This window comes from Petromyzon marinus, chromosome 22 (genome assembly GCF_048934315.1).
Source record: "Petromyzon marinus isolate PM22_M1 ecotype Great Lakes invasive population chromosome 22, UKy_Petmar_22M1.pri1.0, whole genome shotgun sequence".
Lineage (NCBI taxonomy): Eukaryota > Metazoa > Chordata > Hyperoartia > Petromyzontiformes > Petromyzontidae > Petromyzon > Petromyzon marinus.
The window spans coordinates 18,819,181-18,843,469 of record NC_133688.1 but is presented as its reverse complement, the minus strand read 5'-3'; the positions used below and the strand labels follow the sequence as shown (position 1 = coordinate 18,843,469).

The window sequence follows — 24,289 nt, the reverse complement described above, 5'->3', positions numbered from 1 at the left end:
AGAGGTAGCAATGTGCCGAGGTGAGGGATGAGGGGGATGATGAGAGAGACAGACACAGGTAAGCCGGAGACGCAGTCAACTTGTGAGAGATGCCCAAAGGGCACAACGTTGGACGAGAGAAGAGAGATGTAGACATGATAGGAATTAGAACAAAACATTTTCCTCTGTTAATGTCAATTACGTTTTTCGTTAATTTGGTTCACTACTTTTCATTGATCTAAGGGCCACCTTGAGCTACTTGGGACGCTGATCGATCGTGCGCTTGTCTTGGTTATGCCCAGCGCCACAGCCAGCCATGATCAATCCACTGCTGGATAAAGGCCTCCCCGAGCCCTCGCAAAAATTCGTCGCGGTCCTGCGATGCGACCGACCGCCCAGCGCCTGCGCGTGATCCAACCCGACCGCTCCGTCTCCGCGGTACGGACGCCCAGCCGTGGTGCCGTGTGACAAGTAGGAAGGGCTCACGAAGCCCACAACAACCGGATTTTGGTGATCTGGAAGTGCTTGAACGTCGCGCGGGCTTGCCGCGCTGGTCATGAGCCGAACTCCAGCCCCTCTGTCTCGTTCCCAACCCTGGCTCCGATGCGTTTTTTTAAAATTCCCTCTACCCCCCACCCCGTGTGATTGATCATTCGCATTTGAGATTTCCGTGACATTCAAGCGAATTCATGAACACATATCCTCATCATTCTCCACCGCCGTGTTTGCGTTTCAGGGTTGCGCCGCACCGCGTGTTTGTTTTCGTCACGATGTCCGACGTTTCGCTCCACGTGCACAACGCAGCTTCGGACGAAAGCTCCCGGCACGGTGAGCGTGTCGCGGAGCAACCAAAAATATATATTTGTGGTTGCAAAACCTTATCCCGACGCTTTTAATTTTTTATTGTTGTTTTTTTTCCAGCTCTTTACCACGGAGATGTTAACACAACACCAGCAACCGAACCGCGCATTGGCAAGGTAATGGCCCGCGAACTTGAACTCAAAGGTTATAGCATAGGGGATGATGAAAGTTTGCGATTTCGGTTGCATGCACACACACTGGCACGTGTCCCCCTCTCCTCACGGCGATCCCTGGCGGGCCCTCCACGTGTCCCTCCGTCGCCGTCCCTCCGTCTCCGTCTCTATCCCTCTACCGTCCTTCCGCCGTCACTGCGTCGCCGTTGCGCAAGGACGACCGTGTCCGAGCTCCCCCAGCCGCGCGCCGACAGCCCCCAGCAGAATGCGCTCAGCACCGCTGTCTCGGCGGTGGCGGCGCTCCCGGCCACCGGCTCTGCCAAGTTCCTCTTTGAGCCGCCGCTCCCATCGTGCCAAAGTCCGGAGACTCCTCCGTACAGGAGCGAGGCAGGACCCCCACTCTCCCCCGCGGCCCTCACCCCCCCCCCCCCACCCAGGCTTCTTCTGGCCTTGCTTCCCTCTCTGACCCGCGAGCCCCCCCTGCCCGACCCAGCCAGACCGCGTGTCTCGTTCGGTCTCCCCGCAATGCGGCTGCCCCTCTCCGCGCTCCACACGTCTTCGGCTTGTTTTGCTCTCCTGATTTATTAGATTCTTTTTTTTTGTCGCACACTCACGCTCAATTTACTGCTCCTCAAGGCCGCTGCTCGAGACGAGATCCCACGTGCGCCGTGCCCGCGTGCGCCCGTGCCCGCTCGCGCCCGTGCCCGCGCGTGCACTGCGCTACAAATCCAGCGACCCCGGTTCGATTCCCGCTCACGGCTAACATCGGTGATGAATTTTTCTGAGCCGGTTCTTGGTCTCCCCGAGGTCAATCTCGGAAATAAATGAGTACCTGGCGCGGTGCGTAAACTTCAGCGGTGGGGAGACAAAGGCGGCCGAGTGCGACGCTGGCCACACCTCGCTGACCCCCCCCCCACTTCGTGTGCCGCGCTGTGGGACTTGATGGCTGCTCGCTGACCGCACTTGCCGTGAACCTGGCGGTGTACGACGGAAAGAGCTCGGAATTACCGCATTTGGTGCCACCGTCTGAAAAAGAAGGAAGGAGTGTAAAGAAGATCAACACTTCCCTTCATGGGGCGTGGGGGGTGGCTTTAGAGCGGGATCTTTGTCTCTGTACGTCCACCAATCACCCCGGTGAGTGACACCTGTCATTGCACCTATTTTTTTTTCGTGCCCTCCCACTCCCGACTCCTGATTCTCATTTCTCCCCTCCCTCTGAACGCGAGTTAATCATTGCCGAGGCACTATCTCAATAAACCCCGAGCTCTTATCATCTGCTCCCCTCCCTGCGTGACATACAGCAACACGCAGAGGGGGTGCGGGGGGGCGAGCACAAGTTTTTTTTTATCAGCGCACGGGCTCCATCACGTGAAAGTGAGCCATCCAATGGCGAGGGCGAGGACAATTAGTCTCCCCCTTCTCCAGCTCCGATTTATTCCTGCAGTAAAAACATAAAATTCAGTTTATAACCGAGCCAGAGCAGTGAGCGTGTTTCAGACTTTGACCATCGTGCCGACTTCCGAATTACAGCACTTCGATTTTCTCCGGGCCGCGCGTCCGTTCGCTCGTCCGCTAGTCTGCCCGTGCGGCTTGCAAGGCGAGGTCTACGGTTAAAACTCGAGAGCACGTTTATTGTTTTCTCTCGCAAAATTTTTACTCCTCTGCCGGATTATAATTTTGCGCCGACACCGTTGGCGGCTGCGGCGGCGGCGGCGGCGGCGGCCAGCATCGTTCTTTTCATCGTCCTCGCCATCGTCGCTCGACAGAGAAACAAACCGTTTGGGTTCTTTTTTGGCGTCGGCTCTGACGACGTTGGCCCCCGCGCGCCGTCTCGCCAGCGATGTCGGTGGTGGCCACGCAGGGGGGCCTCGTGCCGGGCCTCTTCCAAGGTGAGGTTCTTGCCACGCCGCTGCCGCTTGACGGATCGGCGGGTGCGCGTCTCGCGCAGTCGGGAGCACGGCGGGGGCGGGGTGACTGACTCTCCGGTCCACAAGCTAAGCAAAAGCTTGGGGCACCCAAACAGCTCGAGGGGGAACGGACCTCCAATTAGCACGGTTGGCGACGCACGGTGCGAAAGAAGTTCAACATACAGACATAAAATACTTTTTAAAAGTAAGAATGAACTAAATATCAGCTCAAAATCGAGATCCTAAAAATGTCGAATTTGTAAAAATATTTTTCACTCAACTTGATCCTGTCGGCAGATCTTTTCCCATCTCACCACAGCCCCGTGTCTTGTCCACACGGCTCATGTTACTGCCTCTCTGTCTCATCTGTGTCTCTCTCATCTCATTACAGCCCTACCTATTTTCCTCATCTTGCTACATCCACATCTCTCGTCCATCATCTCACAAGGAGGGTGTACATTGAGAGTGTGGTTGGGGGGGGGGGGGTGTGGCCCTGAATACCCAGCAGTACCACCACGAGTTCTCTCCACTTGTCACCCCAATACCCAGCAGTACCACCACGAGACCTCTCTACTTTTGTCGTCCCCCGTGGCCACCCTCAGGGGCTGACCGGTGCCCTCGAAAAAACGCAGGCACGCGCAAGCGCCCGGCTGGCCTGACCGTCGTGCGTATTTACTCTTTAGCGGTGGCAGTGGGGAGCGTGGGTGGGTTCGTACAGCAGAATGGACGGTGCAAACAAAAGTTTACGTTCGTCACGCGGTGGCAGAATCGCTGACACGGGCGATTTACGTCTTTTTGTTTTTTAAGTTCCGTTCAACTACGTTCGCGAACCACGATTGTGAACGGAGAACTTAATTCAAAAGTTTTTGGCGGCGATGCTGTTGTTGCTACTGCTGCGTTGGCAGTGGTGCACAAGCACCGATTCACAAACAAACAAGCCACGAAAAAAGTCAACACGTTTGTCAATAACAACATCGTATGTGGCGTATTGCCATTCGTTGACGCGCTGTGCAGAAGGCCCATGCCTGAAACGTCACATTTGTCCTTCATTTTATGGCCACGCTGTTATTGACGAATGTGTTGAGTTTCTTCGGAGAATGTAATTGTCTTGTAGCTTCGTAGATGAAACAAAAAAACATATCATGAGGTGGTGTTGAGGTTTCAAAATGTACCTGGGAATAATCACCTAAAATGCCGGCACTGCATAATGATTACAACCCCGCCTTTTATCTAACGCGTAACGCCATTCACACGTTGGCGTGTCATTAAAAATATACACACACACACATATACGCGGAATAGTTAGACATGAAGGCAATTATTATTTTATCCATTTAAGGACGTTATTTCCGGTACTTCTACATGAGACTGGTGTGGGAAAAAAGCTAAAAATTGTCCCTCCGCAAAAAAAAACCGGAGATAAAAACGCAAACCATAAAAACCCAAAACTTTTGTGGCATCACTGCAACTCTACGGCAATCATTACACGTCCACAGCTAATAACACCCCGAATGTATAATATAATTTTGTGATACTGCATTGTCAGTGGTGGACAAGCACAACTAATACGCCCATTAATCGGCAACGCAGCCCTAACTTAGTGGGAACAACAACAAAAAACAACCCAATCGGCGACGTTTCGGCCAATGGGCCTTCTTCAGAGCAAGGCGGAATGCGTTGAGTTTATCGAAAACAGAAACTCGGCGATCAACACCACCGCCGTCGGACGAACGAAGCTGAAAGCTCAGAACGTGAAGCGAACCCCGACTTTTCCTGACCTCTACGAAAGTTAACAGCCAGGGCGTCACGCGGTGGGGGGGGGGGGGGATGATTTAATTTCAAGTAAACACGTTTATTGTTTTTTTTAGTTTTTACCCAAAAATCTATGAAGGAAAAAAAAAGGGGGGGAGGGGGGGCAACTTATCAACAATTGTGGCTCCTCACGCCGCTGCCGCTGTTTATACAAAAACCACCGTAGTAGCAGAGGCGCTGGCCGATGCAATTTACTGTGTCAGCATCCCCGAATAACAATACCGGGGGGGGGGGGCGGGAGTGTAAAGACGTTGGATGCCGGCAAAGAGCGAGAGTTCATCTCCAGGAGACGGCCGCTAGCTTCAGGAAAAAAAAATCTACGCAGGTTTGCTTTCCTTTATCTCCCCGCGCGGTCGCGCCGTGCAACTTTCTCCCCCCCCGATGCGTCGTCGGGTCGTGCCGCGCGCGTCGTCCCCGACGTTCCGCTCCGCGTGCCGCCGAGGTGACGGCCCCCCGGAAGGCGACGACGTCGGAGAGGAGGATACATTTTTTTCGCGTTTGCTAATTCGCTTTGGAGCGCCGTGGCGATCTCGCAAAAAAGATCGCCTTGCTCGTGGACGACGCCGAAAATACTGAGCGGCGAATCCAGTTTCCGCAAGGGAGCTCCCGGGGATGCTGGCGCCGCGTCCGAGGGTTTGTTCGTGACGGGCGGCGAAAGAATGGCGCGCTGGGTGGTTTGCCCGCTCGGCAAACGAACGCGGCCGAGATGCTCGCCTCCCGTTCACAGCCCCCTCGAACCGGTGGTTACAATTCCGCAATCCTGTGGCAGGGGCCCAGTTATTCCACAGGGCAGTCACGTACTGTAGGATTCGTGGTTCTGTACAACTTTGGGGAGCGGGAGCACAGCGGTTTAGCGCGCTCGTTTCTATGAACCCGGCGACCCGGCTTCAGATTCACGCTCGCGACCAACAACGGTGACGAATATGTGAACTGGTCCTGTGCCTCCACGAGGTCGGCTCGGCCTTGAATGAGTACACCAGTGTCATCAGCACTTGGCAAAACACAAACGGTCTGGCCGTGGTGCTGGCCACCTCAAGCCCACCTTGCGTGCCGTGCCGGCCTTCATAAAGTGCTCGCTAACAGCACTTGCCCCAACACCTCCGATGAGCGCGTTTGTCTACGTACGGTACTAAAGAAGTTCAACATGCATACAACAGCCTGTCAAAGGCTATACGGTGGTAGGGGGGGGGGGTGTGGATCTTTGTACAACTCGGCCGAGTTCTGTGAAGTGATTTTTGACCCCTCAAAAGCCCCGGCGGCGGCGGCGGCGGCGGCTCGGCAGTAGAGGGGGGGGGGGAGCAGGTTGTTGCCGCGAGCCGTTGGAGCACCGTGGGGTCGCGGGGCCGAGTTGAGCGATGACCTTACCCCCCCGAGCGGCGCGCGCCGCCCGTGACGCTCCGTTGGACGTCTCCCCCGGGCAGAGTTTAAGGGCAGGGAGGGACCCTCACTCTCGTTGCCTCCCTTTGCCGTAACCTTGCACGGTTGAGGAGGAGTTTCCTCCTGGAAATAAATAAACATATATACACGTGTTGAAAATTACCACTCAGCATCAGTGTCTGGCAAGGTGCGTCAGAATGTGTGAGTTTTTGGTATCTGAGCGGATGCAAATTTCAAGCGCTGTTCATCGGGAAATGTTTTTTTTTAAATTGTAAGTTTCATCAGGCTCCATTTTGTAAACAAGTGTAGTCTCCAACTCGTATTATCCACTTTATCTCTCCGGCATCTCTGTGTTTTTTTATGGGTGCCACAGTGGCGAGATGTTAACTACCTCACTTGGTATGCGGGAGGTCATGGCTCCAATCCCGACCCTGATGATGCCTGTATATTTTGAGTTTGCATGTCTCTCTCCCCGTGGTTGCGTTAATTTTCCTCCGAGTCCTTCAGTTTTTCCCTCCACATTTAGAATCAACATCACGCGTTCAGAGTGTTTGGCTGCTATAGATTTCCACGTGATAAGCCACTTCGTTGAGTTATCATCTGTGACCAGGTCGCTACCGAAAAACTGCTACATAGCTCAGTGGGCCTTACCTGGTAAATAAAAAAAAAATGTTTACGTGTAATTTGTACATGCTTGCAAGAAGGGCCATTGTGGTGAAAAGTTGCCCATCGCAAAAAACTATTTTCCTTTTAAGGCGGCATTGTTCTTGTCGAATGCGTCGAGTTTCTCGTTGGTACTCGTGCTGCTTGTGCACTACCGGCATTTCGGCAGAAGCGTTGCCAAATATTTTGTTTAAGAGTTTAACTACATTTTGATGTAAAGCTTTCGTGACTGCAGTAATTCATATTCTTAGCTCTTTCGGTAAAGTCACGTTGAAGGGAAACAATAAAATAACAAAATATATATAAAACAATAAAAAATTCTCACGACGTTTCGACCATAACGCAAACGGTCATCATCAGATGTGAAAAAGCAACGGCAAGAAACATTTAAAAGAAGTGTTTCTTGCCGTTGGTTTTTCACACCTGATGATGACTGTTTGCGTTATGGTCGAAACGTCGTGAGAATTTTTATTGTTTTATATATATTTTGTTATTTTATTGTTTCCCTTCAACGTGACTTTACCGAAAGCGCTAAGAATATGAGTTTAACTACGTGGATGACACAAGTCAGTTGATTGTGTGGCTATGGATGGAGGGGACATGATGGAAGAACAAAAAACGATCAAAAGTGGAGTGTAAGGTGTTCTAGTGGAGCCAGCAAGGGTTATGTTGAAATTGCATATATATGTAGGTAGGTGCAGTCTATCATTGTTGGCAGAAGACAGCGTCAATTGAGCTTTCATTTGCCGTGCCTTTCTGATGTTAGCGAGTGCCGTATGGCGTTGTGATCCTCATCAAAGCGAGCCTGCCTCCACCCCGCCCCCCCCCCCCCCCCCCGGCGTATAAAAACTCACCACCTTCGTCATTAGCAGTGCCATATAACGCACGGTAAAAATAATATAAAGGGGGCTGACGCGTGGGTCCTTAGACCATTCTGCAGAGCGGATAGCACAGAGGGGTTGACGGATGATCGAGAGCCGGCGAACGCACTTCGCTGACGACTTTAAACAAGTGGAGGAATCTGAAACGAGTTGGTGTGTGAACAACTTTGAATTTAAACGTATACAGTTTTCATCATTTACGCAAATGATTATCATCATTAGAAATTATGATGGTATTAATCATCATCGATCCTTTTTAAGACTAAAACGGTCTATTTTACAACAGAGACCTGGGATAAAATCAGCGGCAGAAAACTGATGCCGAGTGGCGAACCCATGATGTTTTTCGCTCCACGTGCTGATGGCTTCTTCAACAAAATCCGGTGCCTGAAGAAGAAGCTCTCGGCACGTGGAACGAAACATCGGACATCGTGCCAATCAACGCGCGACCCGAATGTGCAGTGGAGAGCTGTGCATCAGCAGCAGCAGGGCAGCCGCCAAAATCTCACGCTTGTGGAAGCTCTCTCAAAACAAGCGGCGTCTTGAATTGTTGCGGTGCTTATCCCTTCTTCACAGCCTCGAGTCAGTGGTGGAAATTCTACGGTCCTGCGGTGGGGCGGCGAGCCCATAGGATAACCACCGTTGACTTTCCCACAAAGTGCTATTCATGCAAAAAAAAACATCACTGAGAAAATCCAAACGATCTGAACCAAAAAGTGACCTCCCATCGGCAACAGCCGCGCTCTAAAAACAAAACAAGATGAAATTAAATAAAACGAAACCCCGACCCAATTCGTCGGACGTGCCGGTTGGCCGGTTTGTTGTTGCCGATTGGCGATCGTAGATTGCGTGGCCACTGAACTTGCAGTCCGCTATGTTTACGGTGACGCACGCCACGGCCAAGGCGCCCCCAGGCACTGCGCCAGGCGCGGCGACGTAGGGGGGGGGCGTCAAACAACCAGGGGGCTGGGCCCAGCCACGGGTAGACGGGGACGCTGAGCCGTCCCCTAAGGAGGGTACATGGCAAATTTGGGGCGACTGTCCTGGGCCCCGCGCTTTGGGGGAGGGGGGTAGTCCTCCCCTCCCCCCCCCCCGTGCTTCCACATCATGCTGTCAGATGTAATTCTCTCGGTGTAGTTTGAAGGCGTTGCTCCTCCCCACCCCCCCCCCCCCCCCATGGATATGCCTGCCCGGACGCGGTTATGATTATAACAAAAAAAATAACAACCACCACCCTGTAGACCACAACATCCCCTTCTTGGTCCACAGAGCAGGCGGCTTTGCTCCGAGTAAGGTGGATTGAGTGGACGAAATGGAACGTGTGAGTTAAGATTGGGGGGGGGGATGATGATACTATTACAAGTGTGGATAGTAAATTGTTGCGACGAGGTTCGCGTGAATTATCCTGAATATATATTTTTGCTTGTTTGTTTGGCCATGGCGTTTTTTCTTCTTCTAATGATTCACCCGCCGGTACTTTGATTATCGCGATTCCATGCATCCCTCAATCATTTGCCCCTTTTTCACCGTGGTGAATGGAGCGACCGCTTGTGGCTGTCGTGTTTCCCCGCACCTCCGATTGGCACGGGTTGTGGCTGCGTGCGGTGTGAAAGAAGTTCGACGTACATACACACACTCAGGGCTCGCGCGCCTCCGTCACAACGTGCGCATCGTACCGCAGGTTCCTACGCGCGCTCTTTGACGCACGTGCGAACGAGGTGCTGAAGAATCGACGCGTCGTTGTAAACTGTGACCGCAAGCGAGTGGCCATCATCAGCCACGGTCAATCCACTGCTGGATGAAGGAGCGCCCCCCACCCCAACCCTGCCCTACCACCAAGAGATGAGAATGAGATTCTCAGCCGCTGATTTATACATCAAAAGAAACGAATTGGGAGGATCCCATCCCACACGCATTTTGAGTGTGGCACCCGAATGCACACCTCCACACAAATGTAGTAATGATAGTATTATTACCGTTCAACAATAATAAGTTCAGTTATCAAATGCCAACGTATCCAGGGGACTTCATGTGTTTGTGCACTGCGCACTGAGGAATTGGTCAAACGTTCCAGTGCAGGGCCCTCTTGAAAAACTAAAGAGTCTTGGCCCCCAGTGAGATTTCACCGGATAATCAAACGGCATTATTGCAGGTAACTTATATGCATAGGTGTAAAATATCATGACAATGCTCATGACCTATTCTTAGCTACTGCAGTCACGAAAGGTTTAAATCAAAATTTAATGCTCATGACCGTTAATTAATGTGGGTAATATGATGCAAATTTGTGTTGCGGTATACATAAATTAAAACAATCGCGCGAGCAATTTGGGGTTAATATTAGTTTCATGATAGATTCTAAGACAGTAGAGCACAGCTCAGCTGCCTGCTTTGTAAGACGTTGCGGAGAGCCAAGACTTCTGCCCGGTGTCATCGTGAAGCAAATCTGGTCAACGCGGAACGTAGTCAAGCATCGACCGGATTGTGAGACGCAAACCCCCTCTCCCCCAACGTCTCGCTTTAAAAAAAATATTTCAAGTGTATCTCGTTCAACCAGGCGGAGAATTCCAGAGACCAGGGTGCTTCAAAAAAAATGTTAACACTTCCGAGCTTTTGCAACAAAACCACGTGCTGCTGCCTCCGGGCTCTGCAGAGCACCTGGAGATGATTCCAGGCCACGCGTTGACAACGGTGGCGACCAAGTGGGAGACTCTTTGACTTTTTCAAGCTATTAACATTACATTTGTTATCATGTCACAGTGTATTATCCGTTCTTTAAAAAAAAGATAGTCCCATATAAGTGTTAACATTTTTTTGAAGCACACTGTGTTTATGTATTCACAGTAGTCTCATTTGCAAGAGCTACACGGGGGCATTGATTTGCCTGTGGGGGGCTGTGGCTGCTACCCGCTGTGTGTGTAGGGTCCCCTATTCGGAATGCGATGGCCCCACTCTTACCAGAGACGTCGCGGGATCTCTTAACGTCCACCGCGAAGTGGACGGCGCGCAGTATGGGGTTTATTTGTGCTCACCCCCTCACGGTTATTACACCGTACACCGGCAGTATTAATCAGGGCGGCTGCTGGGCTCGAACCGTGACGCTGCGCGATCGAGCGGCGAATGCCCAAACCGCTAGGCCGCATCACCGCCTCGGGAGGGGCGTGGCGGGTGGGCGGGGCTTGGTAGGGGGGCTTGGTAAGGGGGAGGGGCTTGGTGGGGGGGGCTTGGTGGGGGGGGGGCTTGGTAGGGGGGCTAGTTGGAGGGGGGAGGGGCTTGGTGGGGGGGGCTTGGTAGGGGGAATAGTTGGAGGGGGGGGATGTCTTGGTGGGGGCTTGGTGGGGGGGGCTTGGTGGAGTTAACTTCTGAACTACAGCGAGAATGGCTTCGTCACTTCGAACAACAACAAAAAAACACACGAGCTGGCAAGAACGAACCCAGCACGAGTCGATTATAAAAAGCCACCTTTAGATTCAACGATACGGATCCGTGTGGCTGTACACCGTGAAGTTGTGTGGCTCAGCGAGGTGCTCGCCAACAGCACTTGCCTCTACAGTCTGTTAAGGCTATACGGGGGATCTTTGTCTTTGTAGCTCAGCGCGCTGCGGCTTACGAACCCGGGCGAGCCGAGTTCGATTCCTGCTCACGGCCAACCAACACCGGTGACGATTATCTGAACCGGTTCTGGGCCTCCTCCCCTAGGTCGACTCAACCACAAATGTGTGCCCGGTGCGGTGTGTAAGAACATCGTCATTGGGGAGACAAAGGCGGCCGGGCGTGGTGCTGGCCACCCACCCCCTCGTGTGCAGTTCCGACCTTCATAGGTGCTCGCTAACAGCACTTGCCCCAACAGTCTGTTAAGGCTACACGGGGGATCTTTGTCTGTGTGTCTCGGTACGCAGCTTACTGGGTGGCCCTGTTAGCGCTCCAACGAGTAGCCGAGATCGTGGAGGTTGGAGCGGTGGCGCAGTGGTTAGCGCACCGCCGCTATATATGATCCTGCAAGCTGGAGAAGCGATATCTGAAGCTGTCAGTCATCTCAGTCTAACCAAACTGTTAAACCTAAACGATTTTTTTTTTAATTTTTAATCAGGTAATGCCCACTGAGCTACGTAGCTCTCTTTCAGAAGCGACGTGGCCACAAAATGGCAGCTCAACGGATTGGCTTGTCACGTGGAAATTTCTAGCAGCCAAATCCTGTCGACGCTTATTTATAAAATATTTTTTTTATATATAGGATATTTATATAAAGGACCCGGAGAAAAATCCACGCGACTATGGGGGGAACATGCAAACTCCAAATTTCCTTGCACACCAGGCAAGGCAATTAACATCAACGCATGGCACCTGGGTCTGTAACCCCTAGGGGCCGTCCATAAATGACGTCACGCACCTGGGGGGGCGGGGTCAGACATTTATGACGAAGTGTGACGAAGGGGTGGGGGTTGAGAAATGTGACGTCACATCAATGCAATCCTTTACAAGGATTGCATTTTGACTGCAGGTATTGTGGTTAATGCAGACATGAATCCTCGTAAAAAGGTTTCAGTTTTGTTGCCAGAAATAAGGGGAAAAACCCTATTATTACATTTTGGTACTGGCAAAGGTGGTCTAATGATGAAATATAGAATTGTTATAACAACACCAATTGTTATAACAACATCAGAGTGCAGCGCCACATTAAATACGCACTAACAATGGCAATAGTTTAAAGCGATTTAAAGCATGTTTTATGGTTTTTGGGGGGGGGGGGGCAGAGCTTTGTGACGTCATATTTGAGGGGGGTCTGACTTTTTGTGACGCCGTGTGACGACGGGGGGCGTCAAAAATCGCGTGACGTCATTTATGGACGGCCCCTATAACCTGTCAGAACAGCCTTCAGCACTTCTCGTGGCCTCACGGTGCACTTCGCCTGGCACGAGCGCCGTGGTGACGTCGCCGCCACTTATTGGCGAACGGCGGGTGTTGCTGTGAGCGACGACAGTGGTGGTGGCAAGAATAGGTGCCAATCCCTAACAACACTTGCCCCAAAACAGTGTGTGTTAAGGCTACACGGGGGATCTTTGCCTTTGGTGGCAATGATGGTGTGCACCGTGCGATGTTGGTGATGGTAGGGCTGGGGGATGGTGTGAATGTTTGTGGTCGTGTTGGTGTTGGCGGTAATAGTGGTGGTGGTGGTGACCGTGTTGGTTTGCGCAATGGGTTTTGCCTAAGCCAGAGTGAACGAGTGGGCAGGCGCTACGATCTGTCAGATGCGGCAATTCCTCGCTCAACGCCTGTTTTCGCCATTAACGCGGTACTCCCATTCCAGAATACTTTTTCGCACAACGCGCCCCATTATAACGCGGAACGTGCCCCGTTATAACGTGGTTTCTGAGCGGTCGACGGCGAACTACATCCTTGAGCTGCGCGGCTGAGCGGTGCTGTGATGCGGCACGCGCAATGATACAGTGAAGTGGCGGAGTACCCTCAGTAACCTGTCCCGCCATATCACTGCGTGTGCGTAGTAATAGTAGTAACATCGTACCTAGCCAAACTTTCTCGGTACGTTATTGATGGGGGAAATTGTTTTCGCTTAACGCGTTTTTCGCTTAACCGGGCACTTTTCAGGAACGCATCTACTAACGAGGAGTTACTGTGCATTGAAGTATCCAAATGGGGGGTTTGTGTGCGTACACTAGGTGTGGAGTTATCAATTAATATGTACCGTATGTCTAGACTATTTTTTTACGAAACTATATTTTTTATTTTACCAGATAAGGCCCACTGAGCTATTTAGCTCTTTTTTCAGAAGCGACCTGACCGCAAATGATAGCTTATCGAAGTGGCTTATCACGTGTACATTTATAGCAGCCAAATACGCACGTTTCTAAATGTGGAGGGAAAAACCGGAGGACCTGGAGAATAATCCACGCGACCGTGGGTAGAGAAACATGCAATCCCCAAATATATAGGCGTCAGGGTCGGGGTCGAGATCGAACCCACGAACCTCCTGTACACCAGGCGAGGTGGTTAACATCTCGCCACTGTGGCGCCCCAGATATCGACGCAGCTTGCTTCGTTCGCATCCACGTGAACTTAATTGCCACGAGGTTGCACCACGTCCAGATTATAAGACGCACCCCAAACGTGCGCCTGGTGGCGTCAATTATTAAATGTACACAGATCTGGCCAAATACGCACACACCTACCGGATTATAAGACGCACCCCGCCAACTTTTACTTGAAAAGTTCACGGCCGAAAAAAAGTCATTGGGCCTATCGTTGATGCCACGCACAATTTGTGCGCAATTGGCACGAATGAAAAAAAATGCTTACAGTAATTATATTTGTGGAATGCTAACGCCTCCTTCTTTGAGTGACTAATATCGGGATGGTCCATCGTAATAAGCATGGCCTGGCTCCCGTGTATAATTTTAAAAAACGGGGAAACTTTGTTACTGCCCCATCATGATCACAAGAGCATTGTGTGTGTGACTCAAAGATCCTTCCTCTTTTGTTGGAGGGGAGGGGTGGTGGGCAGGGGGTGAGAGGGAGGGGCTGGACAGGAGGGGGGGGGATGTGACTGCGTATAAACGAGAAACACTCGGTACCTATATGGTTGTAGTAAAAACATAATCATATTTTGTTTTGTTATTGAACGATGTTAAAGGTTTAATGTTTGGTGTATACTCATTTATGTACAGGAGTCTTCGTTTTATATGAAGGCGTCTTTAATATAAATGAAGTTTGATTGATTAATAGGTGTTGTCGCGATATGACTATACTGCGATATTATATCGTACTAATATTCGATCCACGATAAAACCGTATCGACCGTTTTCTTAAATGCCGTGGCAGTATATCGTTCGGAAATAATCGCTGAATAGGTTGCATTCATTTCTACGTGTATATATATACCGTATAATAATACGAATTTTAAAAAAGATTTATGAATTAACATGATCACATTGCTAAATATATATTCTACCAATTCAATGAGTTCTATGCAAATAGCAATGCAAATTCCCGTGCAAGTGACGTTTCGGCGGGTGACATGACGTCATCATTTTCGGTTGTCTGTTGATTCATTAATCGAGCACTGCTGCGTTAGTGATCTGAGTTGCGGCACGTGCGTTCGAGATTTGTGCGACTGTGAGATCTCACGGATTATTATGGGTACCCACGGGGCTTATGTTGACCGAGATGTAGTTAATGGACTTTTGAAAGTACAGTAATGGACTGTAGTTAAATTTTTATTTGCACTCGGAAAGTACAGCGCAAAAACAAACGATTATTACAGTAAATAATACTGCAACATAAATGGCAAACATTACAAGGGTTGCGGGCAATTGATATCGTTGTCATCGTGGAAATTGATATTGTGGAAATTATTATAGTATCGTGAAATATTACATCAAGTTTCTCTCATAACGTACGGTATGCTAAACGAAAGCTATATTTTTTTATTTTACCAGTTAAGGCCCACTGAGCTATGTATATAGTTATTTTTTTAGAAGCGATTTGGCCACAAATTATAGCTCAACGAAGTGGCTTATCGCGTGGAAATGTATAGCAGCCAAATACTCTAAACGCGTGTTTATAAATATGGAGGGCAAAACCGGAGGACCCGGAGAAAAATCCACGCCACCGCGAGGAGAGAAAGACATGTAAACTGCAAATATGCAACAACAGGCGTCGGGATCGAACCCACGAAAGCCCGCACACCAGGCGAGGTAGTTAACATCCCGCCAATCTGGCGCCCCAAGTATCCACTGGGGGGCGAGTCGGAGGGGGTACGTGGTTCGGACAGAAACCCAGAAAGGAAAAGCCTTCTCAATTTTAACGGAGTTACGCTGCATTGTGTTCACAGCTATAATACTTTTGAGAACAAATCGCATTGTTCTTCGGCCAAGAGTTGTCTCTCTTGAGATGCCACAGTAATGGCACGACGACAAACACACACAAAAAAACCGCAAGTGAAAATTCTAATCGTGCCTCTTGACTCGGCCGCTCGCGGCTTCTTTTCCAGTAGCCCGTTTTATTTCTGACAGCGCGTCCCTCTGCATTCCAGTGTGTTTTTAGTTACAGCGACAAATAATCGGCATGAAGTGGCGGTTATTCGGAAGCAAATGAATGAGGGACAGCCATAGGACCTATGAAACGGGTCAGTAAAAAATAATATAAAAACGAAACTACATTTTTATTTTACCAGGTCAGGCCCACTGAGCTTTATAGATCTATTTCAGAAGCGACCTGGCCACAAATGATAACCCAACGAAGTGGCTTATCGCGTGGAAATTTCTAGCAGCAGAACATGCAAACTCCAAATTGCCAGGCGTCAGGATCGGGATCGAACCTACGACCGCCTGTATACCGGGCGAGGGAGTTAACATCTCGTCATGCATGCTTCTCACAGACACGTTGGTAACATACAGCTGTGTACGCCTAAGGCTTCATTTCTCATGGAATACCTCATGAGGACGGAGGGGAGGGAGGGCTAGGAAATATTTTCCGGAGCTCAGCCCCAGCCAGCTCCGGTTGCAATGAAGCCCTTTATGCGTCCGCTTGTCTTGTGTTGCTGTAGACATTTAGTACGCAGTGTCAAGTCAGAATCAAATTCTGTATTTATACTGGAGGAATCCGATGACCTATAAAGCTCTTTTTCACAGATGTCCAGTAGGGGCAAGTGTAAGTGTAAATGAGCTACACGTCACAGGCAGTTTAATTCGGAGACTACTTCAAGAACACCACTCGTGGCGATCAAAGTAACACGATTCAATGTTATTCTAATTAACAAGGATATTCCCTCTTTACCAACCTGCCCTGGCCAGTGTGGTGAAGTATGGTCAAACAATCCCCATGACTGACATTGCATGGGGAGGGAAGGCCTTCATCCAGCAGTGGATAGACACAATGGGAAGGTTGCGAATTCAAATCCGGTTTGGGAGTAGACTCAGCCCATCATCCTTCTGGGGTCGATAAAATAGAGAACCTCTCCGTGGAAAAGTGAACAGCGGTTGTCCTCTTGAGAGACTCGCCATAGGAACGTGGAATTTCCACCATCGGCTCAGGACTGTAAACAGGAGATGGGGGCGGTCAGAGGGGGGGGGGCTTAATTTCCAGGCTCAGCTGACCCCCAAACCAATCCGGGGGGGGGGGGGTGGGAAATTGATAAACTATTTTCCGTAGCTCAGCCCATGAGAGCTCGGGTTGAATCACGTACGAAGTTGTCTGCAGTTGTTTAATTGGCGAGGGAGCGCTTCCGATTCGTAAACAATCGCGACCCGTTCCGCCGCAGGTTTTTGTTTAGTTCATCGGCAAAAGACACCGCACCGCACGCACCGCACAGACACCCCCCCCATCTCCTCCCCCCACACCGCCGCCTCCGCAAAGTATCTTCTTACAAACGTCAACACAACGACGGCCACTAACAAACGAGCCCTTTTGTCAGCGCGGGGGTCTGTTGGGAGGAAGGGCAACCCGCCTGGACGCAAAGCGGTGTTGTCGTCGTCGTTCGAGTTCAACGGAGCGACAGGGAGGAGGAGGAGGAAGAGGAGGAGGGAGGGAGGATGGGGTTTATTATTTGTTTGGAATATATATTATTATTGTGTCAAGAAGCGTCGTCAAAGGACGGCGATGATGCCATTGGGCTAGCGGTGGCGAAACGCGCGACTTGCTCCGGTGAGCGGGGGCGATTGGTGGGAGCTGTGGTTGGAGGAGGTTTGAGGAAGGGGGGGGGGAGAGGCGTGATTATTGAGGATGCAAACACAGCACGCGGGGGGTTTTGTGTGCGAGCGTGAGCGGACGAGTGAGTGAGTGAGTGCGGGGTTGGGGTGGTAGCCGAGAGAGATCGGCTGCAAGTGCATGGATCTCGGGGCTGGCGCGTAGTCGTATCGGGGCTGGCGCGCAAACGAATCGCAAGCGACGAGCGGTGTTCCGCTACTCGGCCGTCGTGTTATTGCCAACGGCAGATCCATCGTCGTCGTCGTCATCATAAGGAATCGTCAACAAAGTCATCAGCATTGTCATTCGAATCATAATTGTCACCGTCATCGCCGTCATCATCATCATCATCCCAGCGCAGCAAAGTGCTGCCACCACAAGCACCACCACATCACAATCATCATCGGAGCCACCAATCAGCGGTGTCATCATTGTCCGTGTCATTATCATCATCATCATCATCCTCCTCCAAGCGCAGCAAAGTGCCGCCGCACACCAAAGAAAGTTAGACAACGACCCGACACTGCCAGCCAGCGGCTGTTCACCTCCAAACTCACCGCGCGCGCGGTCCTTACTCACCATCCTCCTCCTCCTGCTTCTCTCTGCAAACTCCGGCTTCGCCCCGGGCCAACCCCGCGCCGCGTGTCACCAGGAGTCGTCTCGGACCGCCCGTCTCCGCTGTCTCCGCGAGAGAACAGCCCCCCGGCCATGCTGCCCAAGGCGTCCGATTTGCACTGCGATCTATTCCCGGTGGGCCACGCCATGGACTCGCTGCACGAGCACTCGATGGTGGGACACAGAGTCGGTAAGCGGCGGGAGGGAGCATCGACTGGCTAAGTGACCGGGTGACTGGCTGAGTGGCTGGCCGAGTGAGTGACTTGCGCGATTGGCTTTGCGGTTGAGTGACTGACTGATTTGGTTAGCTTGAGTGCGTTCAGCTGACTCAAGAGATGGACATTCACGTATCTATTCACTCGAATACACACCCACACCGAGATAGACACATACACGCACAGAGATACACGCAATGTACATACATACAGTATACGTTCATCCAAAACAGAGATACGCTAACAGGAAGACTCATTCACTCGGGCAGATGAAGACTCGCAGATGCACACTCATTCAAACCGAGACGCAAACATACGCAGAGATGCATTGTCACACTCACACAGATACATACAAAGACAACGTTCCCCACCTATCTACTCGAACAGACTGTTGGGCGAAGTGCTGTTAGCACCTTACGAAGGCCGGGACGGCACACGAGGGGGTGAGTGACCAGCACCACGCCCGGCCGCCTTCGTCTTCCTAGTGGCGATATTTACGCATCGCACCAGGTATTAATTTGAGGCCGAGCCTACCTAGGGGAGGTCCAGGACCGGTTCAGATGATCGTCACTAGTGTCGGGTTCGTAGCGCAGCTCGCTAGGCGTTGGACTACCGCCCCCCCCCCCACACACAGATGCATTCACTCATTCTCACTGGTTCGCCTGCCCACTCGGTCACTGACTCATCTTTACGATCACTGGAGCGTGCTCACGTACACGCACGCACGCGTGCACCGCGGGTTGTCGTCTTGAGGTGTGCGCATGTGAATCGTCGCTATTGTAACGCCAGACTATGTTGGGGGGGGGGGGGTAAGACTGTGTTTGAAATACGTTGATGAAACTGTGTGTGTTCCATTATTTCCGTAGTGTAGGGGGAGCGGTGGTGTAGCGGTTAGCGCGCTGCGCTACGAACCCGCTCACGGCCAACACCGGTGACGATCATCTGAACCGGTCCTGGGCCTCCCCTAGGTCGACTCAGTCTCAAATGAGTACCTGGTGCGGTGTGTAAACATCGCCACTGGGGAGACAAAGGCGATCGGGCGTGGTGCTGGCCACCCACCCCCTCGTGTACCGTCCTGGCCTTCATAGGCGCTCGCTAACAGCACTTGCGCGTACAGTCTGTTAAGGCTATACGGGGGATCTTTGTCTTGTCACCTTATCTCCACGCATGTGAATCGTTAACTCAGCCGATGTATGGTGCTTAGCGAAGGTTCGATTCCTGACTCCCGAACTCACTCAGAGATGAATTCGTTCAGGAACGATACCACACTCGCACAGAGACGCACGCGTACGCGGACTCGCACTCGCTCAGATATTTCACTCGGAGAGATGCACGCACTCGGAGACACCCACACTCAGGGTTGTACATCACCATTAGTATCGTGAGCAGAGTCACGTTGGTCGATGGTCCAGAACTCCGCCGATTCACTCCGGCCACTCAACTCACTCACTGGCAGTCAGTCGCCTCCATATCACTCTTCTATCGCTTCTACCATGTTTACCGTTCCCGTGAACTTCACACTCGTCGGATTCATCCACCCGTCTTGACGACTCGCGTCTACCAGACACCGACTCCTTCGTCTCATCCATCACACTGTTTTCAACCACCAACACTGCCCGTTACAACAACTCACTCACTCGCTCACTTATTCACTCACCCACCCACAATCACCGACTCACCACGCTGCACGTTTACAATCCTTCTCTTTATGATTCTACTCTCACCTCACACTTCTCCCCCCTGGAATCCCCCCCCCCCCTCCTACCTCCATCGTCTATTTTCCCATTTATATAACTGTCCTCCATCCAAGAAACGTATTAACTGTGATCCTCTTACATCTTAAATAGTGCTGTGTGTTGCGGGCCGCTTGGCGTTTGGGCCTTTGGCCACGGGCTCAGCAATCGTGACTTCAAAGCGTCATCATTCATCACGTGCATCTCGTCTTCCACTCGCACTCCTCGTTGATGACCCGCCCATACTGAACATTTGTGAACATAAAAGAGCTTCATAGCTCATCGGATTCCTGCAGGCTCTAATAAACATTCTGATTGCGATTCATTGACACACACAAGTACACACACGCCGGGCAGATAACATTGCCCCAAAAGTATTTCAAAAGGTACCTGAAAGGAAGGCTTGGGTCTGTTTGCAATTCTCTCTTTAACATTTAATTTCCAATGGGACAGAATCCTGCGCGCACAGGATGTTCACTTTATACACGTGCATGATATTCACATTTCCTCCCCATAAATCTCTGCCTAGGTGAACCCACCGACAACACGCGCAGCCTCCTAAAGTTATTGCGCGCGCCCCCTCCAAGATCAAATCACCCACAACACGCGCTCGATCTCGCACGCTAAGCGGGCGTTGAGCCTGGCAAGCGCTCGGATGGTTGGGTGGCCACCGCAGGAGGCTGTGCGACGTGCTTGGGCAGCACAGAGGCAGGGCAGCTACATCAATTGTTGTACCCTACCGCTGTGTCCCCGCGTCTATGCTTAGAGCTTGCATCAACCTGCGCTGACTGACTACGCCTGGTGAAGCAGAGCGTTGTCAAATAACCCCCTGTGATCCGTAGCCCGTGTGTACAGCTTGCACTGGCAATAACAACAACGATTCTGATTATTATTTACAGCCCTTTGTAAATCCATTTATGTATGAAGCTGTCCCCAGGCTGTTTGACCATACTTCACCACGCTGGTCATTACGAGTAGTTGCAGTGTAAGGGCCCAGGACCGATTCCGTCACCGTTCGCCACTAATGTTGATAGCCGGGTTCATGGTGCAGAGAGTGCGCTAACCATTTGCGCCACCGCTCCACCGCAGCCTGCAGTGTGTGCGTGGATGAGTGTAATTCAAAGTCTTGTCCGTTCCACAAATGAGAAAACAAGAAGTGAGAGGAGTGGGGAAGCCCTCTCTTAAGTGCTCGGTGTGTGTATGGCTTTAGCACGTGCTTCGTGGAACCGTGCCGGAGAACCCCCCTGGGTTAACGCGCGAATGAGTTGGCATCCGAGCTAATAATGGTGATGTTACCACCACCAGCGGCAGCAGCAGCACAGGGAGATTGAATAACAAACAGATGGACGACATCGGATGGGCCGGCTGAGTCCACATTCAGTGGAGGAGGAGGACGACGACAACGTCACGGCGAGGAGTGGTGGATACGCAGTCACTGGCCCGAGACTGGTGACGGCATCGCGGTCAAAGGAGGGAGGGGTGGGGGAAGGGCATCCGAGCGGACGATCAGAGAGCGGGGATGCTTGGGATGATATTGGGATGAGATGAGCTTCAGGTGCAGGGGAGTGAAGGCGGATTGCGGCATCGCTGTCCCGTGAGCGATGACGACTGTGGGTAGGAGAGGGAGGCGTTCGTCCAGCGGTGGATAGCCCACGGCTCACGACGATGATGATGATGATTGCATGTACACGTTGTGTTAAAGTTGTGATGACACGGCCATATGCGTGGTGCACACGTGTATTCTCTTGTGTCGAGACGGCAGAGGCTTGAGTGACTGATGCGGGAATCTTGACGACGTTCTGGAAGTGCTACAAAGGTTGCATCTGCCACAAATACAGCGGAATGTAAAATTTTAAAACGTTACTGCAACATCTAAATATCGATATATCTGCTCGTGGCATTTTTTTGCGGCATCTCTCGGTACGCTGACGTCATCCTACGGTTTTACATTTACCACCGAGCTCGTGCTGAACCCGATTTTTTGTTTTACAATTGCGTCATCAGTGAAGCGAGTAGTGAGCCCCCATTCATTGCGACTGTAAAGTCTGTAAAGTCGCAATGAAGCGGTGAAACCCGCTGCTAAAGCGGTCGCCGCTTGTGAGCGCATTATATGACTACTAAACTGTGCAGTGTACACGCACGGTGCGATACGCGCGCGTGCTGTCCATATTGAAGGCACGCACGTGTGTAGAGTGTGGTGGTTAGCGCGCGCTGCGCTACGAACCCGGCTAGCCGAGTTCGATTCCTGCTCACGGCCAACAGCGGTAACGATTATCTGAACCGTTCATGGGCCGCCCCCCCCCCCTAGGTCGACTCAGCCTCAAATTAGAACCTGGTGTGCCGTGTAAAACTTCACGATTGGGGAGGCAAAGGCGGCCGGGTGTGGTGCTGGCTACCCACCCCCGCGTGTGCCGTGCTAGCTAACATCACTTGGCCCAATAGTCTGTTCAAGCTATACGGAGGATCTTTGTCTTTGTGTTTTTTTTGTATATACAAAGACACACATATATAACGCAATTAAAAATTTAAACCGCGTTTCATTATAAGTCGTTGCTCAGCACAGTACAGGGCCTTTTCGCTACGTTATTGCACCTGGGAATGGATGCCATTGCCAAGGGGATGGGAGATGTGGGGGTGATTGTTGGTGTGTGTGGTGAGTGGTGGTGTGTGTGAGGTTTGGTGGATGCTTGCTGGTATTGGGGTGAGCGATGGTGAGTGGTGGTGTGTGTTGATGCGGGGTGAGTGGTGGTGGTGTGTGGTGTGTGTTGATGCGGGGTGAGTGTTGGTGTGTGTGGTGTGTGTTGATGCGGGGTGAGTGGTGGTGTGTGGTGTGTGTTGATGCGGGGTGAGTGGTGGTGTGTGTTGATGCGGGGTGAGCGACGGTGAGTGTGTGGTGTGTGTTGATGCGGGGTGAGTGGTGGTGGTGTGTGGTGTGTGTTGATGCGGTGGGAGTGTTGGTGTGTGTGGTGTGTGTTGATGCGGGGTGAGTGGTGGTGTGTGGGGTGTGTTGATGCGGGGTGAGTGGTGGTGTGTGTGGTGTGTGTTGATGCGGGGTGAGTGGTGGTGGTGTGTGGTGTGTGTTGATGCGGGGTGAGTGGTGTGTGTTGATGCGGGGTGAGCGACGGTGAGTGTGTGGTGTGTGTTGATGCGGGGTGAGTGGTGGTGGTGTGTAGTGTGTGTTCATGCGGGGTGAGTGTTGGTGTGTGTGGTGTGTGTTGATGCGGGGTGAGTGGTGGTGTGTGGGGTGTGTTGATGCGGGGTGAGTGGTGGTGTATGTGGTGTGTGTTGATGCGGGGCGAGTGGTGGTGGTGGTGTGTGGTGTGTGTTGATGCGGGGTGGGTAGTGGTGTGTGTTGATGCGGGGTGAGCGACGGTGAGTGTGTGGTGTGTGTTGATGCGGGGTGAGTGGTGGTGGTGTGTGGTGTGTGTTGATGCGGGGTGAGTGTTGGTGTGTGTGGTGTGTGTTGATGCGGGGTGAGTGGTGGTGTGTGGGGTGTGTTGATGCGGGGTGAGTGGTGGTGTGTGTGGTGTGTGTTGATGCGGGGTGAGTGGTGGTGGTGGTGTGTGGTGTGTGTTGATGCGGGGTGGGTAGTGGTGTGTGTTGATGCGGGGTGAGCGACGGTGAGTGTGTGGTGTGTGTTGATGCGGGGTGAGTGGTGGTGTGTGTGGTGTGTTTATGTGGGGTGAGTGGTGGTGTGTGTTATTGCAGGGTGAGTGGTGGTGTGTGTTGATGCGGGGTGGGTGGTGGTGTGTGTTGATGCGGGGTGAGTGGTGGTGTGTGTTGATGCGGGGTGAGTGGTGGTGTGTGTTGACGCGGGGTGAGTGGTGGTGTGTGTTGTTGCGGGGTGAGTGGTGGTGTGTGTGGTGTGTGTTGTTGCGGGGTGAGTGGTGGTGTGTGTTGATGCGGGGTGAGTGGTGGTGTGTGGTGTGTGTTGATGCGGGGTGAGTGGTGGTGTGTGTGGTGTGTGTTGATGCGGGGTGAGTGGTGGTGTGTGTTGTTGCAGGGTGAGTGGTGGTGTGTGTGAGGATGAGTGGATGCGTGGTGGTATTGGGGTGAGCGAGGGTGGGGTGAGTGATGATGGATGTGTGCTGGCATTGGCGTGGTAGGGTTTGGCGGTGTTATATGGGGTGAGTAGTTGGCGGTATTCTGGTGAGTGCGGGGGCTAAAATGTTTCTGGCGTTGTGGTGGTTGCGGGTACACTGGTGGTGTGGTGTGAGTTGTTGGTGGAATGCCTGGTGGTGTGGGATGAGACATTGTTTTGGGAATTCCGTGGTGTGAGGTGAGAGCTAACATGAAGTGAATCACGGTGTAGGGTGAGTGATGGTGAGTGGGGGGGGTATTGTTATTGTGTGAGTGCTATTGTTATATGCGTGGGTGTGTCGGGGTGGGCTGAGTGACGGTGTAAGGTAAGTGGTGGTGGCAGTGTGCGGG

At 51.8% G+C, this 24,289-nt stretch overlaps 1 protein-coding gene across 5 annotated transcripts in view; it reads left to right on the top strand.

Moving 5' to 3' along the window:
- The first annotated feature begins 307 nt into the window (after nucleotides 1-307).
- LOC116944875 (steroidogenic factor 1-like) overlaps nucleotides 308-24,289 on the top strand; it is a 91,631-nt gene continuing 67,649 nt past the window's right edge. The window contains exons 1-3 of one of the 5 annotated variants that reach the window (XM_076068811.1): nucleotides 308-417; nucleotides 901-956; nucleotides 17,948-18,100. In XM_076068811.1, coding sequence (XP_075924926.1) covers nucleotides 18,004-18,100 — 97 coding nt within the window. In that variant the 5' untranslated portion in view covers nucleotides 308-417; nucleotides 901-956; nucleotides 17,948-18,003. Of the gene's footprint in view, nucleotides 418-693; nucleotides 808-900; nucleotides 957-2,316; nucleotides 2,843-17,144; nucleotides 17,254-17,947; nucleotides 18,101-24,289 lie in introns of those variants that run through there. The other 4 variants (XM_076068810.1, XM_076068809.1, XM_076068812.1 and 1 more) reach the window with 4 other exon arrangements.